Raw genomic sequence first — 25,484 nt, forward strand, 5'->3', positions numbered from 1 at the left:
TGAAGTGGACAGTGATAAGTTTGGTTTGTTGTGTTCTATGAAGAAGTTCCTTCAGGGAACTGATGGGCAGGATCCCCTGAGATGAAGGGGAAATGAATCCAGGAGAGCTCACAGTATTTTAAAGAAGCCTTACTGAAGATAGGAATAAGCCATCCCGATGCGCAGTAAGAAAAGCACATATGGTAGATAATCAGTGTGGTTTACTAGTAAAATCCTTGGTGAGCTTAAACACAAAAAGGAAGTTTACAACAAGTTAATACTTGAACAGATGACTGGATGAGAGAGGTAACCTAGTGACAGATGGGGTATGTCTAGACTACATGTCTCTGCCGACCGAGGCATGTAAATTAGACATACGGACATAGTCAATGAAGCAGGGATTTAAATATCCCTTGCTTCATTAGAATAAAATGGCCGCCACGTTGTGCCGGCTTAGTTGTCGGCACGAACTGGCAGTCAAGACGCGGATCGGTCGGCAAGGAAAGCCTTTGCCGACTGATCCTGTAAACTTCATTGCACGAGGCATAAGGAATCGGTCGGCAAAGGCTTTCATTGCCGACCGATCCCCGTCTTGACTGCCAGTTTGTGCTGACAAACAGCTGAGCTGGCACAGCACAGCGGCCATTTTTAGTCTAATGAAGCGAGGGATATTTAAATCCCCGCTTCATTGACTATGTTGGTATGTCTAATTTACATGCCGTGGTCGGCAGAGGCATGTAGTCTAAACATACCCATGGTGTGGGAAAAGCGGAAGTACTAAGTGCTTTTTTTGCCTCTGTCTTCACAGACAAGGTCAGCTCTCAGACTACTGTGCTAGGCAACACAGTATGGGAAGGAGGTGGCAGCCCTCGATGGAGAAAGAACAGGTTAAGAACTATTTAGAAAAGTTGGACATACACAAATCAATGGGGCCAGATTTAATGCATCTGAGGGTGCTGAGGGAGTTGGCAGATGTGATTGCAGAGCCATTGGCCATTATCTTTGAAAACTCATGGAGATCAGGAGCTGCCACCTGTGGTCATTCATGAGTAAAACTGTCCCTGTTAGCACATCCCTCTATTTCAGTTTTAATTTTAATAAAAAATTCTTCTAAATTATCACATCTCATTCATTTTACATGAACACTAACTCCATAGGAATAAGCAGGTTTTAAATTTATTTTTTTTCTGTGTTTTCCCTTTATACTGATGTGCTTGATCATATGTCATTGAGAGGGAGGGAAAGGTTTCTTAGACAATGTTAAAGGCATTGGAATGAATTTATCATTTGGAGTTTAAATATTTAAAAGCTTTCCATGTAAAGCCAGTATATATCTTTATATTCAGTGTTATCTTGATGTGCATTCAGGGCATATTTTTATATATTCTTTTAATCCCTCAGTGCTAATTTAATTTTTTTGTCATTAAAGGTGTGGTACAGATTTGTTTTCAGTGTAATTATACTGCACATTTATAATCTTTTATTTCCTTGTGTACGAGGCACCCAGAAGACAATACAAACAAATTTCAATATACCTATTAACTGAGCATCAAAAGGATATAACATTCTGTTAAATAAGACGACTTGCATTAAACATATTTGTTAAAAATAACAAAAACAATCCTCTACAAAAAATCTTGTTGAATCCTAAAATTAGAGACAGAATTTCTGCTTTGAAATGTTGATATTATGCAGCTTATTAGTAAGCCATAAACTGCATTCTTAATTATTATTATTTATTATGTGATTAAAACAATCATGATTAATTGCACTGTTAAATAATATGTCATTTATTTAAATATTTTTTGACTGTTTAATTTTTTAAATATATTCAAGTCAGTTAAAACAGTTAGAAAGTGTACAATGCTCACTTTAATTTTATTACAAATATTTGCCAAAACAAGCCAAATAATATTTTTCAATTACTGTAGTGCAATCTCTTTATCATGAAAGTTGAATTTACAAATGCAGAATTAGGTACAAAAGATTACATAAAAATAATATAATCATTTTAGAGATTACAAACTACTCAGTCCTACATCTTATTCAGCAAGTCGCTCAGACAAACACATTTGTTTATGTTTTCAGGAGATAATGCTACCTGCTTCTTGTTACAGTGTCACCTGAAAGCAACAACAGATATTCATATAACATTGTTGTAGCTATGTCACAAGGTATTTACTTACTAGATGCACTAAAGATTTATGCTTCCACCACCATTCCAGATGACATATATCCTTGTTAATGACGGGGTTCTGCTCAATAATGAGCCAAATAAGTGCAAACCGACCCACGTTCATATTCATCATCCAAGTCAATAGAAGGTTGATTTTCTTTTTTGGTGGTTTGGGTTCTGAAATGTTGCTCCTTTAAAATTTCTAAAAGTATCGCTCTCAGATTTTGGAAAGCACTTGAGATTCTTAAACCTTGGGTCAAGTGCTATAGCAATCATGAAAAATCTCTCTCTTTCTCTCTCTCCCTCCCTCCCTCCCTCCGACAGTTTCCAGTGAAAGTAAACTGAAAAAACAACAAATAGTCTGGTAGCACTTGATAGACGAACAAAACTTGTAGATGGTATCATGAGCTTTCGTGGACACAGCCCACTTCTTCAGATGACCGGGGTGTTAGATGTCTAGGACAAAAATAAATAGGGGAGATTGTGCGGGGGGGAGGGAGAAGGCAAGAAAAGGCAGTGGATAAAAAATATATCAAGGGAAAGCCGAATCTATAAGCACCTAAAGACTAGATAGTCAAAGGGGGCAGATAAGAACCATTAATTAAGTGTTTCCTGACATTTTGTTGTTTGCTAAAGACTGATGAAACATCTAGATGGTATCATGAGATTCTTCAAAGACAAAGAACCATTGTTGCCCTCATTGTTTGATAGGTAGGTAATGACCTAACCATCCAGTATCTTTGTTTAATCCAGAGTGTGAAAATTGAACTTGCAAATGAGCTGAAGCTCCAGTCCTTCCCTGTGTATTTGGCTCCTGTAATTGGTTTGTAACAAAACAGCCACTTGGAAATCTGTTAATGCATGCCCAAGGAGATTAAAGTGTGCCCCCACAGGCTTTTGTATGTTCCCTTTACGGATATCTGATTTGTGTCCATTAATTCTTTCACGTAGGGACTGTCCAGTTTGTCCAGTATATATTACAGTGGGGCATTGCTGGCATTTGATGGCATAGATTAAATTACTGGATGTGCAGTTGAATTGGCCTCTAATTTGGTGGCTCATATGGTTGGCTCCAGTAATGAGTTTGCTTGTATAGATATGTGGGTAGAGTTGGCACCATGGCTGATTGCAGGGATGGGTTCCTGGATGTTTATGATGTAGCTGTGTAGCATGGTTATTGGAAAGAATACGTTTCAGGTTGGAGTAGTTCATGTCTGGGTACTTTTTTGGCTCTGTCAATTTGTTTTTTCACTTCTCCAGGGGGGTATTTCAGTTTTAGGAATGCTCTATAAAGATCTTGTAGGTGTTTGTCTCTGTCTGTGAAACTGGAGCAAATCCAGTTGTATCTTAGGGCTTGGCTGTATACAATAGATTGAAAAATGTGTCTGCGATGGGAACTGGAGGCATGAAGGTAAGCAGGGCTCGCTGAGCCTTGGCAAGCCCTGCTCGCCAGCCACGCTGTCCGTCAATCTGCACATGCGCAGATCGCCCAAGCCCGGCTCTTCCGGGTTGTAATCTACTCGCCATGGGCGAGTAGATTACATAGATTGTCGAGCCCTGAAGGTAAGTGAAAATATTCTTAAAATGAACAGTGGAACTGTTCTTAAAATAAACACATGCTGGGTCAGAATCTGAGAGTTCTACAGCATGAATTTATATGGCAAAATATGGGTAAAACAGAGCAGGAGACATACAGTTCTCCCAAAGGAGTTCAGTCACAAATTTAATTAACACTCTAATATTTTAAGGAGTGTCATCAGCATGGAAGCATGTCCTCTGGAAGGATGGCTCAACCATGAAGGGGTATATTAATATTTAGCATATCTGGCACATACCATAAATTAGCAAATATAACCCGCATCCATGTATAACATGCGCTTGTGTATTATCTGTGGTTTTTTTATCGTGTGTATAAAAACAAAAATAGATTACCTGCGGATGTACATAGCCCGCAGAGACTTCAGCCACCTTCATAAAAGGCTGATGTTATCATGTTGGTCTTGTCTTCTTTTAATATGAGTAAAAATCAACGTGCATAAGACGAGGACATGTATACCCTTCGGGGAGGACGGGATGTGGTTGGTAACCCGTGGGTAACCCGCAGGTTATATTCGCTAATTCACGGTAAATACCTTGCACGTAATATCACGGCAATTAAAAGCTGGCTATAGAAGTGCCATGCAAACATTTATTCTCACTTTCTGGTGACATTGTAAGAAGCGAACAGCATTACCTCCCATAAATGTAAACAAGCTTGTTTATCTCAGAATTTGGCTGAACAAGACGTAGGCCTGAGTGGACTTACAGGCTGTAATGTTTTACATTTTCATTTTTGAGTGCAGGTCTGTAATAAAAAAATTTGCATTTGTTACTTGCACTTTCGTGAAAAAGAGTTTGCACTACAGTATTTGTCTGAGGTCATCTGATGTTGCCGGCAAGAGTAAGTCTCAGGTCCGACACTGGATTCTCAAAGTACAAAAAACGCTACACAGGTATCTGTCAAAAACCAGGGCTTTGGAGCGGAGCTGGAGCGCGGAGCAGTGGAGCTGCAGGTTTTTGCCCGGAGCTGGAGCGGAGCCGGAGCACAGAAAATCGTGACTGCTCCAGGTTTTTTTTTCATTTTCAATCCAAAATTAATGATATTTTAGCAAGAAAGTCCTAAAGGTGCCAAAAAGTTTCAGATTGTATAACAATTGATATTAACATCTACTTTACCACTTTACGTAGTACAGGTCCCCGGGTTACGTACAAGATAGGGACTGTAGGTTTGTTCTTAAGTTGAATTTGTATGTAAGTCGGAACTGGTACATATTGTAGGGGAAACTCTAGCCAAACATTTCTCCAGAGCTCAGTTTTATTCTCCCGCACCTCACTTCCCTCAGTCCTTTATTCTCAAGCTGAGGTGTCTGCTGAGAAAAGCCGCTCCGCGTCTCCCTGGTCTGCTGGGGGGAAGCAGCTAGTGCGGGGTTGCCTCACCCAGTTTGTAAGTAGGGATCCGATGTAAGTCGGATCCATGTAACCCAGGAACTGCCTGTATGTCACAGTTATTCTCATTTCGGCCAAAATCAAGATTTAATGTACAGATACAAAAATACAAAGTTTTTTGGAGATATGTTTTATTAAAGAATCAGATAATTATCAGACATCTGGAAACACTGCAGACTGCTCCCACCCTTGTGCCAAGGTTAGGCGAGTAGGTACTTGTGTAGATTAGTTAGATAGTTAGATTAGTATGTGTTTATTTGTAACGTGAAGCCTCATTACATCCCAACAATTAATATTGTAGAACAGCGACAGCACGTTCTAACGCTATAGCACACACCGAATTTCATTGATATATCTATATTAAAGCATTTTTGAGATATTAATTAAAAACTTGGAAAATATTTCAAATATTTTTACTGCAAAATTTCCTAAGAAAAACTAACTTGCAATTTATAAATAAAAATTTATATTAATTGTGTATATTAAAATACTTTTCTTCATTAACACTGCAAGAAACATGTTAAAATATTAAAATATACTTTAATAATAATTTTGTTTAAAAAGAAAATGTGACCATTTTTGTCCAGAAAATCCAAAATAAATTCGAAGTACCTTAAGTGGTTAAGATATCACAAGCAGGTACATTATAAAAAAATTTAATCCTTTTGTTCATTGCTTTTCTAAGATCATAACAAGAAATATTTGGATGAAGTAGCAGCACAAGAAGATTTGGCCATGGCTTCAACAAAAAAATCAAATCTGCTCCCCATGATAGATAGCTGATTTACTTTTGAAAGTGAAAAGCTCAAATTTGGGCTTTTGGGAAAAGCAAAGAAGAAATCGGCAACTTGCAAGGTGGAAAAGGAAGTGAATGGCGAGCTCAAACCATGTAGCTTCAAGACAAGCGAAGCAAGTGCCGTGAAAAGTTTCAACTTTTGGCGTCATGTAAAACATAACCATCCTGAAAACTATGCAGCTTTGGTTACAAAAAAGGACCACGAAGATGAGGCAAAACAGAAAGCTGACATGGCTAAACGACGTTCATCTGGTTCTTTGTAAACTCCTGGAGGAGATTTTTTGCGGAGCTTCATTTGAAAAGAAACCCAAAATGAGCAAACAAAACTTGACTCATATTTAAAGTCCTCAAAGGTTAAAGTCACCATGGATGCCAATACTTTCCGTGAAGGGCTGATGGAAATGGTTTGCTTGAGTTGAACACTGCTCACTACCTCCAGGCTAAAGAACAAAGGATTCCAAAAAATTTCAGGTGAAATGGGTCAGCAGCTTGACGTTTCAATGGGGCACAATGCGGTTCGTCATTTAGTTGTCAGCACAGCTGAGTCTGGTCGTGAAGGACGACTCAAAAGTCCAACTGATGAGGTGCGGTATTCACACTCTTCAGTTGGCAATCTCGGATGAACTGAACAAAGAACATGCAAAGAAATTTCTGGCAAAAATTCGACAAGTCATGGTCAAACTACAAACCCCAAGTATTTGAAGTTTTCTGCTTGATCTACATGGGGTAACTCAGTCCTTGGATATTGTGACTCGCTGGGGTTCAACATTTGCGATGATTGATCAGCTTCTCGTTTTTCAGTCTTACTGTGAACTAGTGGCTGCTGCTGGAACAAGAGAACTCAAGTTAACAAAAGCTGAATGGGATGAAGTGAAGAAGCTGTGAGGAGACTTGGCAAAGCCAAACCATACAACTGTGAATCTTCAAGCTGTCAATGTAATCCTGGGAGTTTTAATGAAGGAATGGTGAAATCTGTCAAAATTCTTGCAAGAAAATGGTGGACAAATGGCAGAAGGAATTCTATCCTCGATGCAGAAATGCGAAGAGAAGCTTTTTGACAGCATTCATTTCCTTGCTGGTGTTTGTTGGCCCACGGTATCAGATTCTTCTTACCTCAAGGGAAATACCAAAGGCAAAGGAAGAGCTCCTTCATATTGCTCGACGACTCAAAAAACAAAATCTATTGCTACATTTGAACTCGGTGAAAAAGGTTGAAGAAAATGAAACATAACAAAAGGAGTCATCAACAATTGAATTTGCGGTTTCGGAAAGTTCACATCCTTCAGAAATAGCAGGCTATTTTCAAACTTCCATCTCCACTCTGAACTTGTTCGAGCATCCATCCTTGAGATGTCTTAAACCATCACAGGGAAATGGAGATAATTCAAGCACCAATTCTTCAGAAGATGACACTTGGAAAAGGAATTGGATAAACAAGAAAGACGCTGGCGAGTTTCTGCTATTCATAATTGTAATGAAGCATTATTCGAGAGAGACTTTCGGGAAGATTGTGAGGCGATGGAGTCTATTGGTAGGCAAAAAGTTGTCTGTTTTTGAGGCCGTTCACAGCTACCCACACCACATTCAGGTAGAATTGCTTTGAGCATGCCAACAACTCAAGCTAGTGTAGAGCGACTGTTTTTGGATTTAAAGTTAAGTTAACTTTAGTATAAACTGTTCAGGAAGAACAGGCAGGGGAGAAAAGGAGGAGGAGTTGCACTATATGTAAGAGAGCACTACGATTGCTCTGAATTCCAGTATAAAGACGGAGAAAAACCTGTTGAGAGTCTATGGGTTAAGTTTAAACGAGAGAACAACAGCAGTGATGTTGTGGTTGGTGTCTGCTACAGGCCACTGAATCAGGTGGATAAGGTAGACGAGGCTTTCTTCGGACAACTGAGAGAAGCTTCCAGATCGCAGGCCCTGGTTCTCGTAGGGGACTTTAATCACCCGGACATCTGTTGGGAAACCAATACGGCAGTACACAGGCAATCCAGGAAGTTTTTGGAGAATGTTGGAGATAACTTCTTGGTACAAGTGCTGAAGGATCTGACCAGAGGCTGTGCACAGCTTGACCTTCTGCTCACAAACAGGGAGGAACTAATAGGGGACGTAGAGGTGGGTAACAACCTGGGAAGCAGTGATCATGAGATGGTAGATTTCAGGATCCTGACCAAAGGAAAAAAAGAGAGTAGTAAAATACACACCTTGGACTTCAAAAAAGCAGATTATGACTCCCTCAGAGATCTGATGGGCAAAATCCCCTGGGATGCTAACATGAAAGGGAAAGGAGTCCAGGACAGCTGGCAGTATTTTAAAGAAGCCTTACTGAAGGCACAGAAAGAAATCATCCCGATACGTAGCAAGAGAGGCAAACATAGTAGGAGACCGGATTGGCTTACAGGGGAAATCCTTGGTGAACTTAAGCACAAAAAGGAAGCTTACAAAAAGTGGAAACTTGGACAAATGACCAGAGCGGGGTTTAAATGTATAGCTCGAGAATGCCGGGGGGTTATCAGGAAGGCGAAAGCGCAAATGGAATTGCGACTGGCTAAGGATGTGAAGGATAACAAGAAAGGTTTCTACAGGCATGTTAACAAGAAGAAGGTGATCAGAGAGGGTGTGCGGCCCCCTACTGGATGAAGGAGGTAACCTAGTGACAGATGATGTGGGGAAAGCTGAAATACTCAATGCTTTCTTTGCCTCTGTATTCACGGACAAAGTGGGCTCCCAGACTAATGCGCTATGTGATGCAAGATGGGATGAAGATGGACAGCCCTTGGTGGGTAAGAACAGGTTAGGAACTATTTAGAAAAGCTAAACGTACACAAATCCGTGGGTCCGGACTTAATGCATCCGAGGGTACTGAGAGAGTTGACAAATGTCATTGAGGAGCCTTTGGCCGTTATCTTTGAAAAGTTGTGTAGATCGGGAGAAATCCCGGATGATTGGAAAAAGGCAAATGTAGCGCCCATCTTCAAAGAAGGGAAGAAGGACGATCCTGGGAACTATAGGCCGGTCAGTCTTACCTCAGTTCCTGGAAAAATCATGGAAGGGATCCTTAAGGAATCCATTTTGAGGCACTTGGAAAAGAGGAAAGTGATTAGGAATAGTCAGCATGGATTCATAAAGGGCAAGTCGTGCCTGACCAATCTGATTAGCTTCTATGATGAGATAACTGGCTCTGTGAACGTGGGAAAGTCAGTGGGTGGTATAGCAAGGCTTTTGATACGGTCTCCCACAATATTCTTGCCAGCAAGTTAAGGGATTGTGGATTGGATAAATGGACAGTAAGATGGATAGAAAGATGGCTAGAAGGCCGGGCCCAGCGGGTAGTGATCAACGGCTCAATGTCAGGATGGCGGTCGGTTTCTAGCAAAGTGCCCCAAGGTTCGGTTCTAGGACTGGTTTTGTTCAATATCTTTATTAATGATCTGGATGAGGGGATGGATTGCATCCTCAGCAAGTTTGCGGATGACACTAAGCTAGGGGGAGAGGTAGATACGCTTGAGGGCAGAGTTAGGGTCCAGAATGACTTAGACAAATTGGAGGATTGGAGCACAAGTAATCTGATGAGGTTCAACAAGGACAAGTGCAGAGTCCTGCACTTGGGACGGAAGAATCCCAAGCATTGTTACAGGCTGGGGACCAACCAGCTAAGTAGTAGTTCTGTAGAAAAGGACCTGGGGTTTAGAGTGGATGAGAAGCTGGATATGAGTCAACAGTGTGCCCTGGTAGCCAAGAAGGCCAATGGCATATTAGGTTGCATTAAGAGGAGCATTGCCAGCAGATGCAGTGATTTCATTATTCCCCTTTATTTGGCTCTGGTGAGGCCACATCTGGGCTGTGTCTACATTGGCACCTTTTTTCCAGAAATGCTTAAAACGGAACAGTTTTCCATTTTAAGTATTTCCGGAAAAGCGCGTCTACATTGGCGGCGCGCTTTTCCGGAAAAGCAGAAGCCCGGAGCCATTTTGAAGAGGGCAAAGGCCACCAGACCTTTCCGGGGGCGGGGCCAGAGCGCCGTTCAGACATGTGCTTAAAGGGGTCTCGCTGGACAGCCGTTTGTCTCCTGCTTCCGTGCCTTGGGGCCTCTGCCAGGGACTGGCACCCTTAGCAGGTTCGGTGGTTGCCCTCTGAGTTTTGGGGACACCACCCTTTGGCTCCCAACTGCTTTTCCCTGAGTTTTGTTTTTTCTGCCCTGCTCTGTCTGCTATGGAGCCGTGGGTGTCCACGTACCTGCTCGGGCCCCTGTTTCAGCTATACAAGTGCCTGCTGCTCGTGCTGGAGGCCGGTACCATGGTGTACATGTACCAGAAAGCAGAGATCACCTTGGACTCCCTCACCAGGGAGGCTCTGGCAACCATGTCACATCAGCACCCCACCGTAGAGAAGCCCGTCTGGAATTTGGAGAGCAGCACCGACTGGTGGGACCGGGTGGTCCTCGGACTATGGGACGACCAGCAATGGATCAGGAATTTCCGGATGAGAAAGCGGACCTTCCTGCAGCTGTGCACCTGGCTCACCCCCACGCTGCAGAAAGCCGCCATCTGGCTGCGGGCACCCATCCCCGTGAACAAGAGGGTCGCCATCGCGCTCTGGAAGCTGGCCACACCGGACAACTACCGCTCGGTGGCACAGCAGTCCGGGGTGGGAAGATCAACCGTCAGAGTGATCGTTGTGGAGGTAAGTCCCAGGAGGAGTGGGGTGGGGGGAGGGTGCTGCACTCCAGGCCCAGGGACAGCCAAGACTCCAGGCTGGGTTGCCCAGGGGTTTGGGTCGTCCCTCCCTTGCACAGGCCCGGTGGTGGGAAGGTGGTGGCCGTGGGGCGAGGGGGGCCTGGTGTGTGTGTGTGTGTGTGTGTGTGTGTGTGTGTGTGTGTGAGAGGACAGAGGGAATCAAGGGGGGGCCCAAGGGAGCGCACACTCACCCCTGCCGTATGTGATGTGTTCCCTTGTGTTTCTCTGCACCCTTCTGCAGGTCGTCCACGCCATGAATGACGTCCTGCTCCCACGAATCATCCACCTGCGCGACGTGGATGATACTATGGCCGGCTTCGCTGCCCTCGGGTTCCCCAACTGTGGGGGAGCCCTGGACGCCACCCACATCCCCATCCGGGCCCCGGAGCATCGAGCGGGCCATTTCATGAACCGCAAGGGGTACTGCTCCATTGTTCTGCAGGCACTTGTGGACCACCGGGGCCACTTCACGGACATTTACGGGGGCTGGTCCGGCTGGGCACACGACGCCCGCATCCTCCGGAACTCTGGACTCTTTCGCAGGTTGGAGGCGGGCACCTACTTCCCCCGGCGGGACTTCACTGTCGGGGATGTGCCTATGCCCCTCTGCGTCATTGGGGACGCGGCCTACCCTCTGATGCCCTTGCTAATGCGGCCGTACATGGGGCAGCCGGACCAGAACCGGGCCCGGTTCAACGACCGCCTCAACTGGGCCCGAAACCCAGTGGAGCTCGCCTTTGGACGTTTAAAGCCCGCCTCCGTTGTTTGCTCACCGGTCTCGAGATGAGTGAGCAGAATGCAACGGAGGTACTGGCTATGTGCTGCGTGCTCCACAACATTGTGGAGCGCAGTGGGGAGGCCTTCCTCCCTGCATGGATGGCAGCCGAGGCACAGACGTTGGAACAGCCCGACACAGCTGCCATCCGCCAGGCGCGCCAGGATGCGGTGCGCATCAGAGAGGCCCTGGTAGACATGTTTGCTCAAGCCCCATAGTAGGATTGCCTGGGTCTCCCCAGACTACTCCCTCCCATTCCCTACCCTTTCCCACCCCCTCCCCTTACCTCCCCCAATTGCAAAGCGTCGACTCAAAGCACATCGGCCGTCATCGTGACTGTTCGTCGGGTGCGTCGGGCTTAGGGTTTTTCTTTTTAGTTTAGGCTAGGGTTTAGGCCACCATCGCCTGTCCTGAAGAACAGCCAAGAGGATTCGGGGTTTGTGCGGAAGGCTCAAGTCAGCGTACCTGATTCCAGTCAGCTTCTGTCGAGGGATCTCCTGGCTGTTCCTCTCCTGAGGCCCGGAAGGACCAAAGGATTGAGGTGGCCAGCAACACTACCCAATTGTCCTCCTTGTGCCTAGATTATGTTTAATAATCTGTAGTGTGCATCTTTTAACCATTCTTGCTTGTTGGTTAGCTATGTAAATATAGTTTGTGGTTTACATTTTACTGAAAAGTCTCAGTATTTCTTTATGCGCCACAAACCAATGACCACTTACAAAGGCCCCCCCCCCCCCCCCCCCCGGTGATAGAGTAAAGAATTTGTTGTCCACAGTTTGTAACCCTGTTAAATTTAAGTGGCTAATTGGCATCTCAAATCATTTCTTACAGTTACTAGAGTAACACAATAACCAACACAAGAATGAACTGAAAAATAGAAAACTTTTTATTTACAAGGGGGGGGGAAGACCTTCAACTGGGACAGGGAGAGGGGGCAGTTACTGCGACGGGCGGCCCCTGCGAGCGCTCCTCCGGGGGGGAACCTGCACACGCTGGGCAGACCGCGTCTTGGCAGCCTGCACGGGGAGCAGGGGCAGGAGCAGGGGCAGGAGCTGGGATAGGAGCAGGGATAGGAGGGGGCAGGAGCTGTGCTCCGGGAGGGATGGCGGGGGCATGGGGTCTGGCCATGCCATAGTGTATGGCGTGCACTAAATGTGCCGTGAGCATGTCCATCGAGCTGCGCATCCCTCTGCACTCAGTTAGGAAGGCAGCCCAGCCCTCCTGCTGCCACTGCAGGTCCCCCTGCACCCGCTCTGCAATGGAGCCCTGGATTCCCTCCATGGCGTTCACATGGTGGCGCAGAAGCTGGTCCCTCTGACGCAGCCTGTGCCTCCGGGGTTGGCCAGCTGGGGGTGCCACTGCTACCGCAGTGGAGGGTCTGGTGCTGGGTCCCGCTGCAGGGAAGAGAAGATAGGATGGGTCAGTCAGGCAGGCCGTTCACTGTCCCCACACCTCATGCCCTCCACCCCTGAGCCCAGGTGACCTCACAGTTGTGTGGCTTGGGCCCACTCTGTTCCCCTCCTGCCCCCGTGTTGTATGTTGGCAAGGAGGACTGCCCCTGGAGTAGGGTCCTCCCTCCAGTATTGTAAGCACTGGTCTGTATCCTGGCCCCGTGGAGGGCGGGAGGGTGCTTGTGGAACTCCCTGCCGGTGGAGACTGTGAAAAGCTTTGGGCTAGTCACTGGTGTTTGACAGGGAGCGAGATGCATCCCCATGCAGTGCCTGGGAGCACATCTGGCAGAGGCGGTCTGGGCTCTCAGATCCCTCGCGTGGGATATCTCCTGGACGGAACCAGAAGAGTGACTAGGTGGGGGGGTGTCCCATCCTTGCAGCAAAACTCAGGGGCCCTTGTCCCTCCCACTATCCCTCCCGCAAGGCCGGTAGCCCAGGGACCTGTGTGGCCGTAGTGGGGACTTCCCTCGGGGAACCAGCCAAGGCACCGGGAGCAGGCGAGGGGCTCAGTGGGGCCCACGCTCACAGGACTGTGACGCTGTGGTTTACCCAGGAGCAGCTGGCTGTACCTCACAGCCAGGCATGGGACAGTGTGCCGTTCTCCGTGCTGCACCCTTGGCAGAGGTGCGGGCTCTGGGCTGAGTCCCTGGGGCCCTGGCCAGTTCCAGCTGGCATCCACCCTTCCCCCTGGTCCCGGCGAATGTGTGTGAGCAGCACGGTCCCAGGCATGCCCTGCAGTTGCCTGCAGCGGCCACATGCTGCTCGGTCACCAAGCTGCACTTGGTTGCACGTGCTGCTTGCTGCCTCCTGCTACACAGCGTGCAGCTGACGTGGCCTGAGTGACATGCTCTCCCCCTCCTCCCTCCGGACACCAGGCTCCCCCCCCGCCCTCCATCCCCCGCCCTTTGGAAGTGAAAACTGCAAAGACTCACCAGTGGGTTCCTCCCTGGCCTCGGCCTCGGAGGAGCTGCTGGAGGGGGCCTGCTGGGCGGTGGCAACGCTGGCCTCCTCTCCACCGGACACGCTGCCGCTCTCCTCTCCCTCCCCCGTCTTGGTGGGTCGGACGATGGCGGGGCGCTGGCACGTGTCCACAGCGACATCAAGGGCTTGCAGGGCTGGCTGGCCCAGAAAGGCGTTCATCCGCTCGTAGTAGGGGCAGGCGTAGTCCTGCCTCCCTGCCCTCGCTGGCCCGGACGTACCCCAGCCGCAGCTCCTTGACTTTTGAGCGGACCTGCTCACAGTTCCAGGAGGGGTGTTCCTGCTGCGCCAGGTTGTCGGCCAGCCGCGTGTAGATATCTACGTTCCGGCGCCTGGAGTGCAGGTCGTGGAGACCCTCTTCCTCCTGCCAGAGGTCCAGGAGGGTCTCCAGCTCCCTGGGGGTCCAGGATGGGGCCCGCCGTTTGCGGCCCCTGGGCGCCTCCTGAGCTGTGGGTGCAGGTGGCTCACCACCCGGAGCTGCCATGGCTGACTTCTGATGCTGGCTGGGCAGGACGGGCGCTGTGGCAAACCTCAGGCCGCAGGTCTGAGACACGCTCCTGCCATGTGCGCCCAGCAGCCTCCGAACTCTTTATGAGCTCGGGTTACCAGGAAGTCCAGGGCTCCTACGGGGTCTCGCGCCGTCCAAACCGCTTTTTTCCGTTTCTTCTCCTTTTCCGGAAAAGCTGTCTACACTGGCCCTTTTCCAGAAAAGCTTTTCCGGAAAAAGGACTTTTGCCCGATTGGGAGCAGCGTAGCTTTTCCGGAAAAGCGGCTGATTTTGTACAGTACAGCATTGTTGCTTTTCCGGAAATTCAAGGGGCCAGTGTAGACAGCTCGCAGCTTATTCTGGAAAAGCCGCTGATTTTACGGAATAAGTGGCCCAGTGTAGACACAGCCCTGGAGTATTGACAGTTCTGGGCCTCCCACTACAAAAAGGATGTGGACATATTGGAGAGGGTCCAGTGGAGGGCAACCAATGATTATGGGGCTGGAGCATATGACCTGTGAGGAGAGGCTGAGGGAGTTGAGTCTGTTTAGTCTGCAGAAGCGAAGAGTGAGGGGGGATTTGATAGCAGCCTTCAACTTCCTGAAGGGAGGTTCCAAAGAGGATGGAGAGAGGCTGTTCTCAGTAGTGACAGATGGCAGAACAAGGAGCAGTGGTCTCAAGTTGTGGTGGCAGAGGTCCAGGTTGGTTATTAGGAAAAACTATTTCACTAGGAGGGTAGTGAAGCACTGGAATGGGTTACCTAGGAAAGTAGTGGAGTCTCCATCCCTAGAGGTGTTTAAGTCTCAGCTTGACAAAGCCCCAGATGGGTTGATTTAGTTGGGATTGGTCCTGCCTAGAGCAGGGGGCTGGACTTGATGACCTTCTGAGGTCTCTTCCAGCTCTATGGCTCTATGATTAAATGATCTGGGCAGGCTACGAAAGACTACTTGATTGCTGCAATAATTTTTTACAGATTGAATTATGAATGATTCTAGTTTGTATCATTGTTGATGACATTTACGTTGTTTTTACAACTGAACAAAAATAAAGTTTTTTCAAAATTATAGTATGCACTTTTTTATGTAGTTAAAAATTAATTTCAGTCGGAGCGCGGAGCAAAGCTGGAGCAGTCACTATTGATGCTGGAGCGGAGCTGGAGCAGAGCAAATCAAAAATTTGATTGCTCCAAATCCCTGTTCAAATACAAGCAGTTTATTTCCTGACTATCAGCTGTGCCCCTTAACTAAAAGAACAACATGATAGGAAAAGTGGCATTTCTTACATCCTTTCTGGTAGCCGGGGAACCCGTTTCAGCTGCGGATGAAGTGGAAGACTGTCTCAGCTTCCGAGGCACCAGTATCCAAAGCCCATCGGTGAGGTCCAAATTGCCGTGCTTTGGTGCAGCTTTAAATACTGTGTCTCTACTTTGTTTGTGGCTGGCAGTTTGGAAATTTTGGGGGGTTACTCGTTACTTGTTACAGTATGGCTCAGCTGTACTGCTTGTCCTTTGACTTTGTTTACATGATCAGTACATTTAGGTAAACAAGATTATGTTCCCGCCCTTATCTACAGTTCGTTCTTGCTACAATGGCGTATGTTGCTAGAGCAGTGTTTCCTGATTTTATTTGGCCATGGAACCCTTTTCAGCTTAAAATAATTTCAAGGAACCCTTAGGGTTCCCACAGTAAAATTTGGAAAGCAAAAAAAAAAAGAAAAAGTGCCCCTCCAGAACTGGTTGAGCAAAAAACCTGCAAAATACTCTGTCTCTTTAAGAGGGGGCGGGGCAATGCCACATTCTTGCGGAACCCTTACTTTCGCTTTGCGGAACCCTGGGGTTCCACGGAGCACCAATTGGGAAACACTGTGCTAGAGGCTTGATTTTGGCTCATTAGTAGCAGGGAAGGGCGGCGGATGGTAAAACAGGGAGAATGCAGGCCTCACTACCTCTATGCTTAACACGTACGGAGTTCTTCTGCAATTGACCCCTACATCTGAAAAATAGTGTTTCTTTTCTTTATCATTTTTACGGTGCATATATTTATAATAAAAATCATATACAGTTGTACTGTACACTTTTTATTCTGTGTTGTAATTGAAATCAATATATTTGAAAATGTAGAAAAAAGTAAAAAATATTTAACAAATTTCAATTGGTATTTTATTGTTTAATAGTGTGATTAAAACAGCAATTAATCAAAAAATGTTTACTCATAATAATATCTATTGCAACATTTGACCTGATTCTAAAACTTGAGTAGCTCCCTATGCCCACAACCCTATGGTTTTTAATTGAGCAAACACCCACCTAGAGAAAGCCTTTGTTTATCTGTCCCATCTGCTTCTTGCCCATTTTGTGATATACTTTTTGCAGCTTTGCTAATAATGTATTTAGTGTCTGGTTAGGGTAGGGAGGAATTAAGCTTGTGTGAAATCAGTATATCAGGAAACTATTATACTCTCTTGAGATACACTAAATGTAAGTATGTGGGGTTCATCCAAAACCCATTTAAATCAATTAGGAATCTTTCCACTGATTTCTTTAGATCAGGCCCTCTGTGTGAGATTTTTACAAAGTTCTGCAGAGATAGGAAATAGGGAATAAACTGCTAATTTGATTTTCTGATTTATGTTCATTGTGCTGACTTGCCTTGGAGTAAGGCCTCTTAAAATGAAATTTTCCGCTGTTGAAAAAGCTATATTGAAAAACAACAGCTGAAGAAATTGAAAGTAGAGTTCATCATATTAATAATTTTGTTTGATATATACTTTATATGGAATATTCAGATCTTGTTTTCTCTTGATCACAGACAATCTATCACAACAAGTTTGTGTTACCACTGATATGAAAGAAGATTCTATGCAATTAGGTTTTCTTCTTCATGAAACTCTGAAAAGTCAAGTAAAAGTAAGTACTAGTGTATAGTACACTAGAGGGCTGCGTCCCCTTCTCATTATGCTCACCAACCCCCCTCTCATGGGGGCTAGGCAGGCCGAACTCTCCTCTCGGCCACTGTGGAGGGACAGGCTGCAGCAGCGCCAGCCAGGGCCCCTTTATTCCCCCCACCAACTTTGGCCCTTTTTCCCCTCCCTAAGCTCCTCCCACTCCGACTGTGCCATCTCGGGCCCTTTCTTCTCTTACCTCCCCTCATTGGCCATGCCAGCCTGGACCCTTTTTCTTTCACCCCCGGCCACAGACTAACCTTCCCTAACCCCCCCCCTCCCCGCCCCCCTGGTTGAAGCTGCACCAGGTCCAGCTCTACTCCCAGTGGCTGGGGAAGGCCAGGAGTGGGCTGGGGGTGATGAGGCACTGGGAATGCAGGGTTTGGGCATGGGGGGTTGGAGGGCACTTAATTTTTTCCTGACACACACCACTTTCTCGCTGTTCCAAGGGGGAAGCCACCTCCGGCCCCACTTCTACTTCCGGGTCTGGGGCCCTGACGCTCTGCAACCCAGTGCAGAACTGCCGCCTGCCTGGCATTCCAGCTTCATGCCCTCTTCCGCCCCCCCCCCCAAGCTTATAGCACTATCACCAGTTTCCTGCGGGGTTGGGGGAGGAGAAAGCCCCCATGCTCTGCCCCAGATCTGGCTTATGGGGAAACATGTGCACTTCCCCTCCCCTCCCCACAGTAGCATGTGCGCTTCCCTTGCAAATTAGATCCGGCACGGATCCTGGGGGCTTTCTGTTCCCCCTTCCATGTAGGAAGCTGGCACTATAACCTAGTTGAGCGGGGGGCTGAGGCTGGAGCTTCAGGTAGGTGGCAGCAGGCAGCAGTTCCCCATTGGGTCACAGAGCATTAGGGCTCCAGATCCTGAGATATAAGTGAGGCCAGAGGTGGCTGCCACGGCTGCCCCCTGGGCCTCTGCAGGGGAGCCAGGGCCAGGAGGGAACCCAGAATACTCCCCCTAAGAGAGGCTGGGGGGAACCCCAGCCATGGCTATCACTGCTGAGGCTGGGGGGGGGGGGGTGTGACAGAGTGATGTGATGGTCACATTCTCGTCCCACAGGAAAAAAAACGATATATAGAGATGCATTAGTAGTATTACTAGCCTGTTTCTGGTTGCCATCAACTCTTACAGACAGAAATTGACCTAATTTCAGCATAGTCTTAAAGACAAAATTCAAGGTCTTCTGTGCCATTAGAATAGCTTAAATGGGGAAATGTCTTTCACTTTCAAACATGTCTTGCCAAAACTTGGAAAAGTGTGTTACTGGTGCTCAGCATTTTAGAAATATATTTTAATTTATCTGAGACAGTTGTGTCATTCTAGGCCATAATAACAAGCAGATTAGGATTCACTTAGCTTTTCTGCTCAGTTCTAAATGCAAAGTCTAAAGAATCATTGGCTACATTATTGTCATATGGATTTCTCAGATTAAGATTATTAAATTAATTCACTTTCCAGGGGACAATTTGTGATGAGAGATTCCAAAAGCTAGTACCAACAGAAATAAAAAACTCTTAAAAAATTATATCAGTGAGTTGAAGGAAATGCACACACAACTTTTCTGACAAAATTTCAACAATTATTTGCAAAGTAGTACCTACCACAATGATTTTAACTGGAACTTAAAAATAACATATGTAAGTAATAAATTAATATTGTTACTGAAAGATACTTTTCATGACAACCATATTTATTATTGTAAAAGAATTGGGTCAGCAACCTTTCCTATTCATTTTGTTTGTTAATTTATCCTTTGCCTTCTTTAAACAAGTAAATTTATAAAGACCCTAAAGATGTTTCCCTCTTTGTGCTTGAAAATTATGCACCTCTGATTCCTTAGTACGGGGCCTCTCCTATCCAAAGACTGCCAATTGTGATGAATATGACTAATTTGTTTAATAGTTTTGTAATTGAATAAGTATCTACAAGGGACTAGATTGAAACTATTAAATTCATGTCATTTGGGACATAGGCTAGGTTTGCTAATCAGCCTTTCGGGGGTGAAAGGCTAGTGCATTAATCACAGCACTATTTAGTCCCCTCGAATGGTATTAATTACGTATATATTTAATAAAGTTAAACTGTAATATTTTAACTAGTTTTATGGATGCCTGATGCATGGTATTCATGTTCTTCTTTAAAAATGGAAATTGAAGAAAGAAACTGTAACATGTCAAGGTAAATAAGAAAAATGTGTTTTCTCATAAAAAAAAGAGTGCTTACTATTCAATATATTCATTTTATGTTAAAACATATCAAGATTGTTTAAAATTTTCATTTTATACATGAATCAAATTGGCCCATTTGTAATCATTTTTGACAACGGAAAGCTAATTGCTTCTAAATGCAGTAATGATTTGGCAAAACCTCTTATCACCATCCATTTAATTGTCACATAAGCATACTCTGCTCATTAAGGCCGTATCTATACTACAGAGAAGATCGAAGCTGCCACAGTCGATCTTCCTGGTTCGAATTAACAGGTCTAGAGAAGATGCACTAATTCAAACTGAGAGGGATGCTCCCGTTAAGGCCAGTAGTCCAGCTCCAATGAGTAGTAAGGAAAGTCAAAGGGAGGAAGAGCTCCCATTGACTTCCCACCGTGTGTACAATGCCATAATTCAATTTAAGGTACTTTGACGCTGGCTATGCAATTATTGTAGCTGGAGTTGCATATCTTAATTTGAACTTATCCCGTGGTGTAGACCTAGCCTTATTGTTATTTCTGCATGTTGTTTACTCATTAAGTGTTATCAAAGTTGAATGGATAGCTTTCAAAATCACCAGTTTCATATACTTCAGAATTTTTTAAAACATTTTAATTCAAATTACTATCACATAAAGTAGGCTACAAATCGTCTCCATTTGGTTGCTGCATTTCTTAACTGCTTCTGAATTGGAAATCTAAGAGTCAGTGACAGATTCCTGCTTCTGTGGATAGCTCAACAACTTGAGGGTGAACTAACTGCTGCATATTTTTTAGAAAGGCATCCAGTCTTGATATATAGATTTCACAGAGGGAGAATCTTCCACATCTCTTGGTAATTTGTTCTGATGGTTAATTATCTACTGTTAAAAATACGTTTTCTGCTTTGTAAATCCAATCTCAATTTCCAGCTCTTGGATTTTGTTATGCTCCTGTCTGCTGGGCAGACACATGCTTTCCTATCAGATGATTACAAGCTAAACACTTAGATAAAGAGAAATTAAGTAATCTCTTAACCCTTTTATTTTGGATAAGTTAAATAGATTGATCTCCTAAATCCTATTTTAAGCTATGTTTTCTATTCATAAATAATTCCAGCGACTCATCTACAAGGCCTCTCCAATTTTTCAGATTGCTAATGCAGTGTTCTCAGTCTCCAAGGTTTGGGATCACTCAGGTCCCAAGGATGCTAGATTAGGGAGGTCCAACCTGTACAATTGCAGACTATTGAAAAGTTTATTGAAAATATGGTCCCTGGGATATATTCTAAGAGTTAATCATTGTATATCGAAACTTAAAAGTTCTAGACCCTAAAAAAACACTCTCCCATCTCCAACCCTCCATCTGTCTGTCAGAAACAGTGAACCTTGCTCTTCAAAGGCTAAGGCTCACTGGAGGCAGGACATTTCTCAATAGCAGATCTATGTTCCTAGAATTGCTCTTTGCAGCATTACCACTTAAGTATGATTTGGCTGTGATGATAAAGATTTGAAGGATCTTTTTGTCCAAGTTTTTTCAACGGGCACAAAGGGCTTTTTTAAAGGGCTTTTATTTTTCTCAGCAGATCTAGCTCTGCCCTCTTTCTTTAGCTGCAGGGAGTGGTTTTCAGTCCTATATTTAGAATGTTAAATGTGAATTTTAAGCCATGTAAAATGCTCACAGACACTGCAGTGGTAGTGGCTTTAAAAAGTAGCAATATTTTTCTGAGTCTGTATAATGACACAGTATCTATTTGCTTTTTCAACAGGTTAAAGGAATATCAGTGTTTCTGTGCAAAAATGATAATTGTCTGCAAAACATCTTAAGACAGTGCTACAATTTTATTTGCATAAATGTGAGTATTTTGGACAAATATGCTAATTATGTACTTCACATTTAATATATCTATTGATTTTTAAAATAAACAGCTCACAATAAGTTTTTGTATTTCAAGAGTTATAGACTGTTGAAACACTTGTAGTTGAATAGGAGCCCTTCCAAACCCCATTCTTGCATTCAGTCCGGTCACAAGTACCTTGTAAACCATCCAGTGAGTTGTTGCATAGGAGGAATAAAGAATTCTTATAAATCACCAGTTGAAACAAATAAACTGCAAGGGATCATAGCGCTGATAGTGTATTTATTTAATTCTTGTTGAACAATCTCAAAAACAGAATACTCATACTTATAACTGGAATACAATTTGACCCATGATTCTGAAGAGATTTTAGTCTACTGAGATTGACATATGTGGCAATATGACTGGTTCAGAATGTTGTGGCCATCAACTCGACATTTATCACATAGTCTGTACTGGTACCTACTGGCTCTGACAAATCCATTCCACTAAACTTCGGGCCTAGCATCCCATACCAGGGCAGGAAGGGTTTAAGTTGAGTCATATCTAGAAACCAGTGTTATCGCTTACCCCGATCTACACTAAGGGATACTCCCTTCAAATTAAGATATGCAATTCCAGCTACGTTTATTGCACAGCTTAAGTCAAAGTAACTTAATAAATTTTAGCACCATCCACAATGCAGGAAGTCAAAGGGAACACACTCTCCCTTCGACTTCCCTTACTTCTTGTAGAAGCAGGACTATCAGCATCTACGAGAGTGCCCTCTCAGTTCAAGTGAGTGTGTCTTTACTATACCCGCTAATTTGAACCCTGGCAGATCGACTGCAGCTGCTTTGATCTTCTGTGTAGTGTAGACATGGCCCTATATACCTTAGAAATTGTCTTAGTAGTATTTATAACAGCATGCTATATGAACCTGTAATTTCATCAATTCAAAGCATTATAAATAGAAGAGTTATTTCCTTTCCGGCAACTAAAAGAAGTTTTCACTGCACTTTGTGAATTAAGCTTTGCTTTATTTTCTTTTGGTAACTTTAAAATTTGTTTTTACTTAGGCTAAAAAATCTTACTTTCAAGAAATTCAGGAACTAGTGGATATAATTGAAAATGCAAGTATTTCTGTCTTACACCCAGTTGTTCTCATTTCGGTACGTTAACTTATTCAGTTTTAATGTAATAAACCTCTAATCAAATACAAATAGTTTTTTCTTAGAATCTGTATAATGTATAAAATATTTCATGTGATGCACCCTTGCATTTTAAGTATTTTTAAATGGTAAACTGTATATGAGATCACAAAACATCATTAAACTTCAGCAATATGTACTTTATGCGACTAGGAGCCAAGGTGAGGCAAATAAAAGGCACAGTATTAGTTGAAAATTTACTTTATTTTCTTTAAGGTTTCATGATGCCCAGTCCTAGGTAACTTTTAGCTCTCAATCCTTTATTATGTCCCATTCGTTCTGGGAGTGCTACAGATTGCATAGAGCTCTGCAAGGCCATGTCTACACTAGGAAACTATTTCAAAATTACTAAATTTGACATAAGAACTCCCGATTTAACAAATTCAAGCTAGTGTGGTCCTTACTACAGGGAAGCCTTGAAATTAGTCTAAGGCAGGCTCTGTTAATGTGGATGCGCTACCTTGGATTTAGAGCACCAGGAAGCACTGGGGAGTAATTAGTTTGAATTATTCTGAGGAGTAATTATTTCAAAATAGCAGCACCAGAGCTTCCACACTGCCATTATTTCAAAATAACTATTTCAGAATTGTTACTGCTGATGAAAAGCAGGAGTACAGATTTCTAATTCCACGGCCCATTATTTTGAAATAATGGGCTTGGTAGTGTGGATGCTCCACTTATAAATTCAATCTTCGGGGTGGGGGTTATTTCAAAATAAAGTTCTAGTGTAGACCAGGGCTAAGAGTACAGAGTTAGACAGTCAGTTATCATATATTTAGCATTTATAATTATGCTGTGTAATGTTTATCAAAATGTTAAAATTATGATCATTTTAATATTACAAGGAAATTTAATTTAAAAATGTCATATATTTCCCTGGGTCTCTTAAGACCAAATAAAGCATTTCTCAAACTGGGGTCTGCAGATCCCTAGGTGTCTGTGAGGATACTCCAGCAGCTCTGCTAGCGCTGTTGATCAACTCCTTCATTTCCCTCCCTTAACTCTTCCTCCTCCTTTTCAGTGCTTCCTACACACCAGAGAACTACCAATCAGTACTGTGCAGGAGGTACATGGAGGGAGGGGAAGGAGCGGGGATTGGTGCACTTGGAGGAGGGCGGCAGAAAGAGAAAGGACAGGGATTGAGTGGGGATGGGAAGAGGTGGGGCAGGGATGGGACAGTGGGGGAAGGGATGGAGTGGAGGTAGAATCTGGGACTGGGTGGGAGGAAGCTTGGGTGTTCACAAACATTTTAAATGAAAATGGGGGTCCTCGGGTTGCTAAAGTTTGAGAACCACTGATGTACTAGATCACGGGTGGGCAATAGTCTGCCTGTGGTTTGCCACAATTAGTCCCCGGTGGGTCACCAGCACTTTATCTACCTGCACATCCACAGGTCTGTCCACTTGCAGCTCCAGTTGGCCACAGATTGCCATTCCTGATCAGAGGGAGCTGCAAGAAGCATCCCAGTCCACGCTGCTTCCCATAGCTCAGCTGGGAATGACTATCTGCAGTCAGTGGGAGCTGCAAGCAGCTGTACCTGCAGATGTACAGGTAAATTAAGTGCCAGCTGCCTGCCAGGGACTAATCTTGAACCGTGTCCAGCTCACAGTCCATTTATTGCTCACCCCTGTACTAGATTCAGCTCTAGGTAAACTTCAATTAAGTGTCAATCTTTCTAAGTGTATATGTTATCCATCTTTATGTGGCCTACATTCTAGTTACATGGGTCAGTTCCTACTGCTGCTGAGGATATCTTTAGAATTTGGGCTGACTGCTGCTTCTTCACCTAGACGGCCAGAGGGATTTATAGCCACTCAAAATGTGATACTAGAATTTTCTGTGCCACTGAGGAGCTCTGTAAGCCTCTGATGAAGAGCTGTGCATAATTGTCTGTACTAGTTTTCTGCCTTGTTGAGAGAGAGAGTATGGGAAAAAGTTGAATTATCAGTACTATCTAGTCCCAAGGATTATGCTGCTGTATTGTACTTAAATAGTTTGATAGCAATTATGCACCACAGCTGACTGTTACTTTAAATACCATTCGTTGAATAAGGTAGTTGCCAACATGTAGGGTGATGCAGAGGTGCTGACTTTTGTTTTTGCTTGTGGGTGCCTTTGAAGTGTTGTCTGTGTTTTTGGTGTGAGAGAGGGGTCATTTTGTCAGGTTTGGGGAGAGACTGTTATCAACGTACTTATCCCTTGTTTTATATTTTATCAATGACTGTGTGTATCATTGATATCTTTACTATTATAATTGTGATTAAATAGTGACAAACTGCATAATTACACTATAATGAATTACAGCATGCTACAATCAGTGCAATCACCTACAAACTGTCTTCACCAGCACCCAGTTTAAAGACATTATGTCTCTCTGTAAGTTTCTGGATGAAGCAGTCAGATGTCCTATTTACATCTAGTTCCCTGATATTGTTTTTATGCACAATAAGGTCAGCTACATTATTCATTTACATCTGTCCCATTGGTGACTGGAGATAATTTTTAAGTCATTTGACGGTGGAGAATGAGTTATGGATGATATAAACACAGTGAGATGGATTATTATAAATTTTCAGTACTCTGAAAATATAGTGCTTCCCGAGTACTGCAGATAACTCCAAGATTACTCTCTTCATGGTTTATTGCTAATTTAGACATTGTATGAGGATTATATTTTTCCATGTGCATTAATTTGAATTTCACATTGAGTTTCGTCTGCTGTTTTGTGCCAAGTCACTCAGTTTTGTAAGAGCCCTTTGTAACCTTTCTCAGTCTGTTTAGGACTTAACTACCTTGAGTAATTTTATATCATTTCACTGTTTATCCCTTTGTGCAGATTATTTATTAATATGTTGTACGGAGACCAGTGCTGTTCTAGCCCCTCAAAGACACCTCTAGTTACTTCTCTCCATTCCAAAAGCAGACCATTTTTCCTACCT

At 44.3% G+C, this 25,484-nt stretch overlaps 1 protein-coding gene across 7 annotated transcripts in view; it reads left to right on the plus strand.

Moving 5' to 3' along the window:
* Window positions 1-25,484, plus strand: part of CRPPA (CDP-L-ribitol pyrophosphorylase A) — a 173,695-nt gene that overhangs the window by 60,184 nt on the left and 88,027 nt on the right. For 5 of the 7 annotated variants that reach the window (XM_075922288.2, XM_075922285.2, XM_089776680.1 and 2 more), the window contains 3 exons: window positions 17,174-17,271; window positions 21,266-21,352; window positions 22,414-22,506. In XM_075922288.2, coding sequence (XP_075778403.1) covers window positions 17,174-17,271; window positions 21,266-21,352; window positions 22,414-22,506 — 278 coding nt within the window. The remainder of the gene's footprint in view (window positions 1-17,173; window positions 17,272-21,265; window positions 21,353-22,413; window positions 22,507-25,484) is intronic. The other 2 variants (XM_089776677.1, XM_089776676.1) reach the window with 2 other exon arrangements.

The sequence above is a fragment of the Pelodiscus sinensis genome, chromosome 2 (assembly GCF_052426305.1).
Source record: "Pelodiscus sinensis isolate ZL-2025 chromosome 2, ASM5242630v1, whole genome shotgun sequence".
NCBI lineage: Eukaryota > Metazoa > Chordata > Testudines > Trionychidae > Pelodiscus > Pelodiscus sinensis.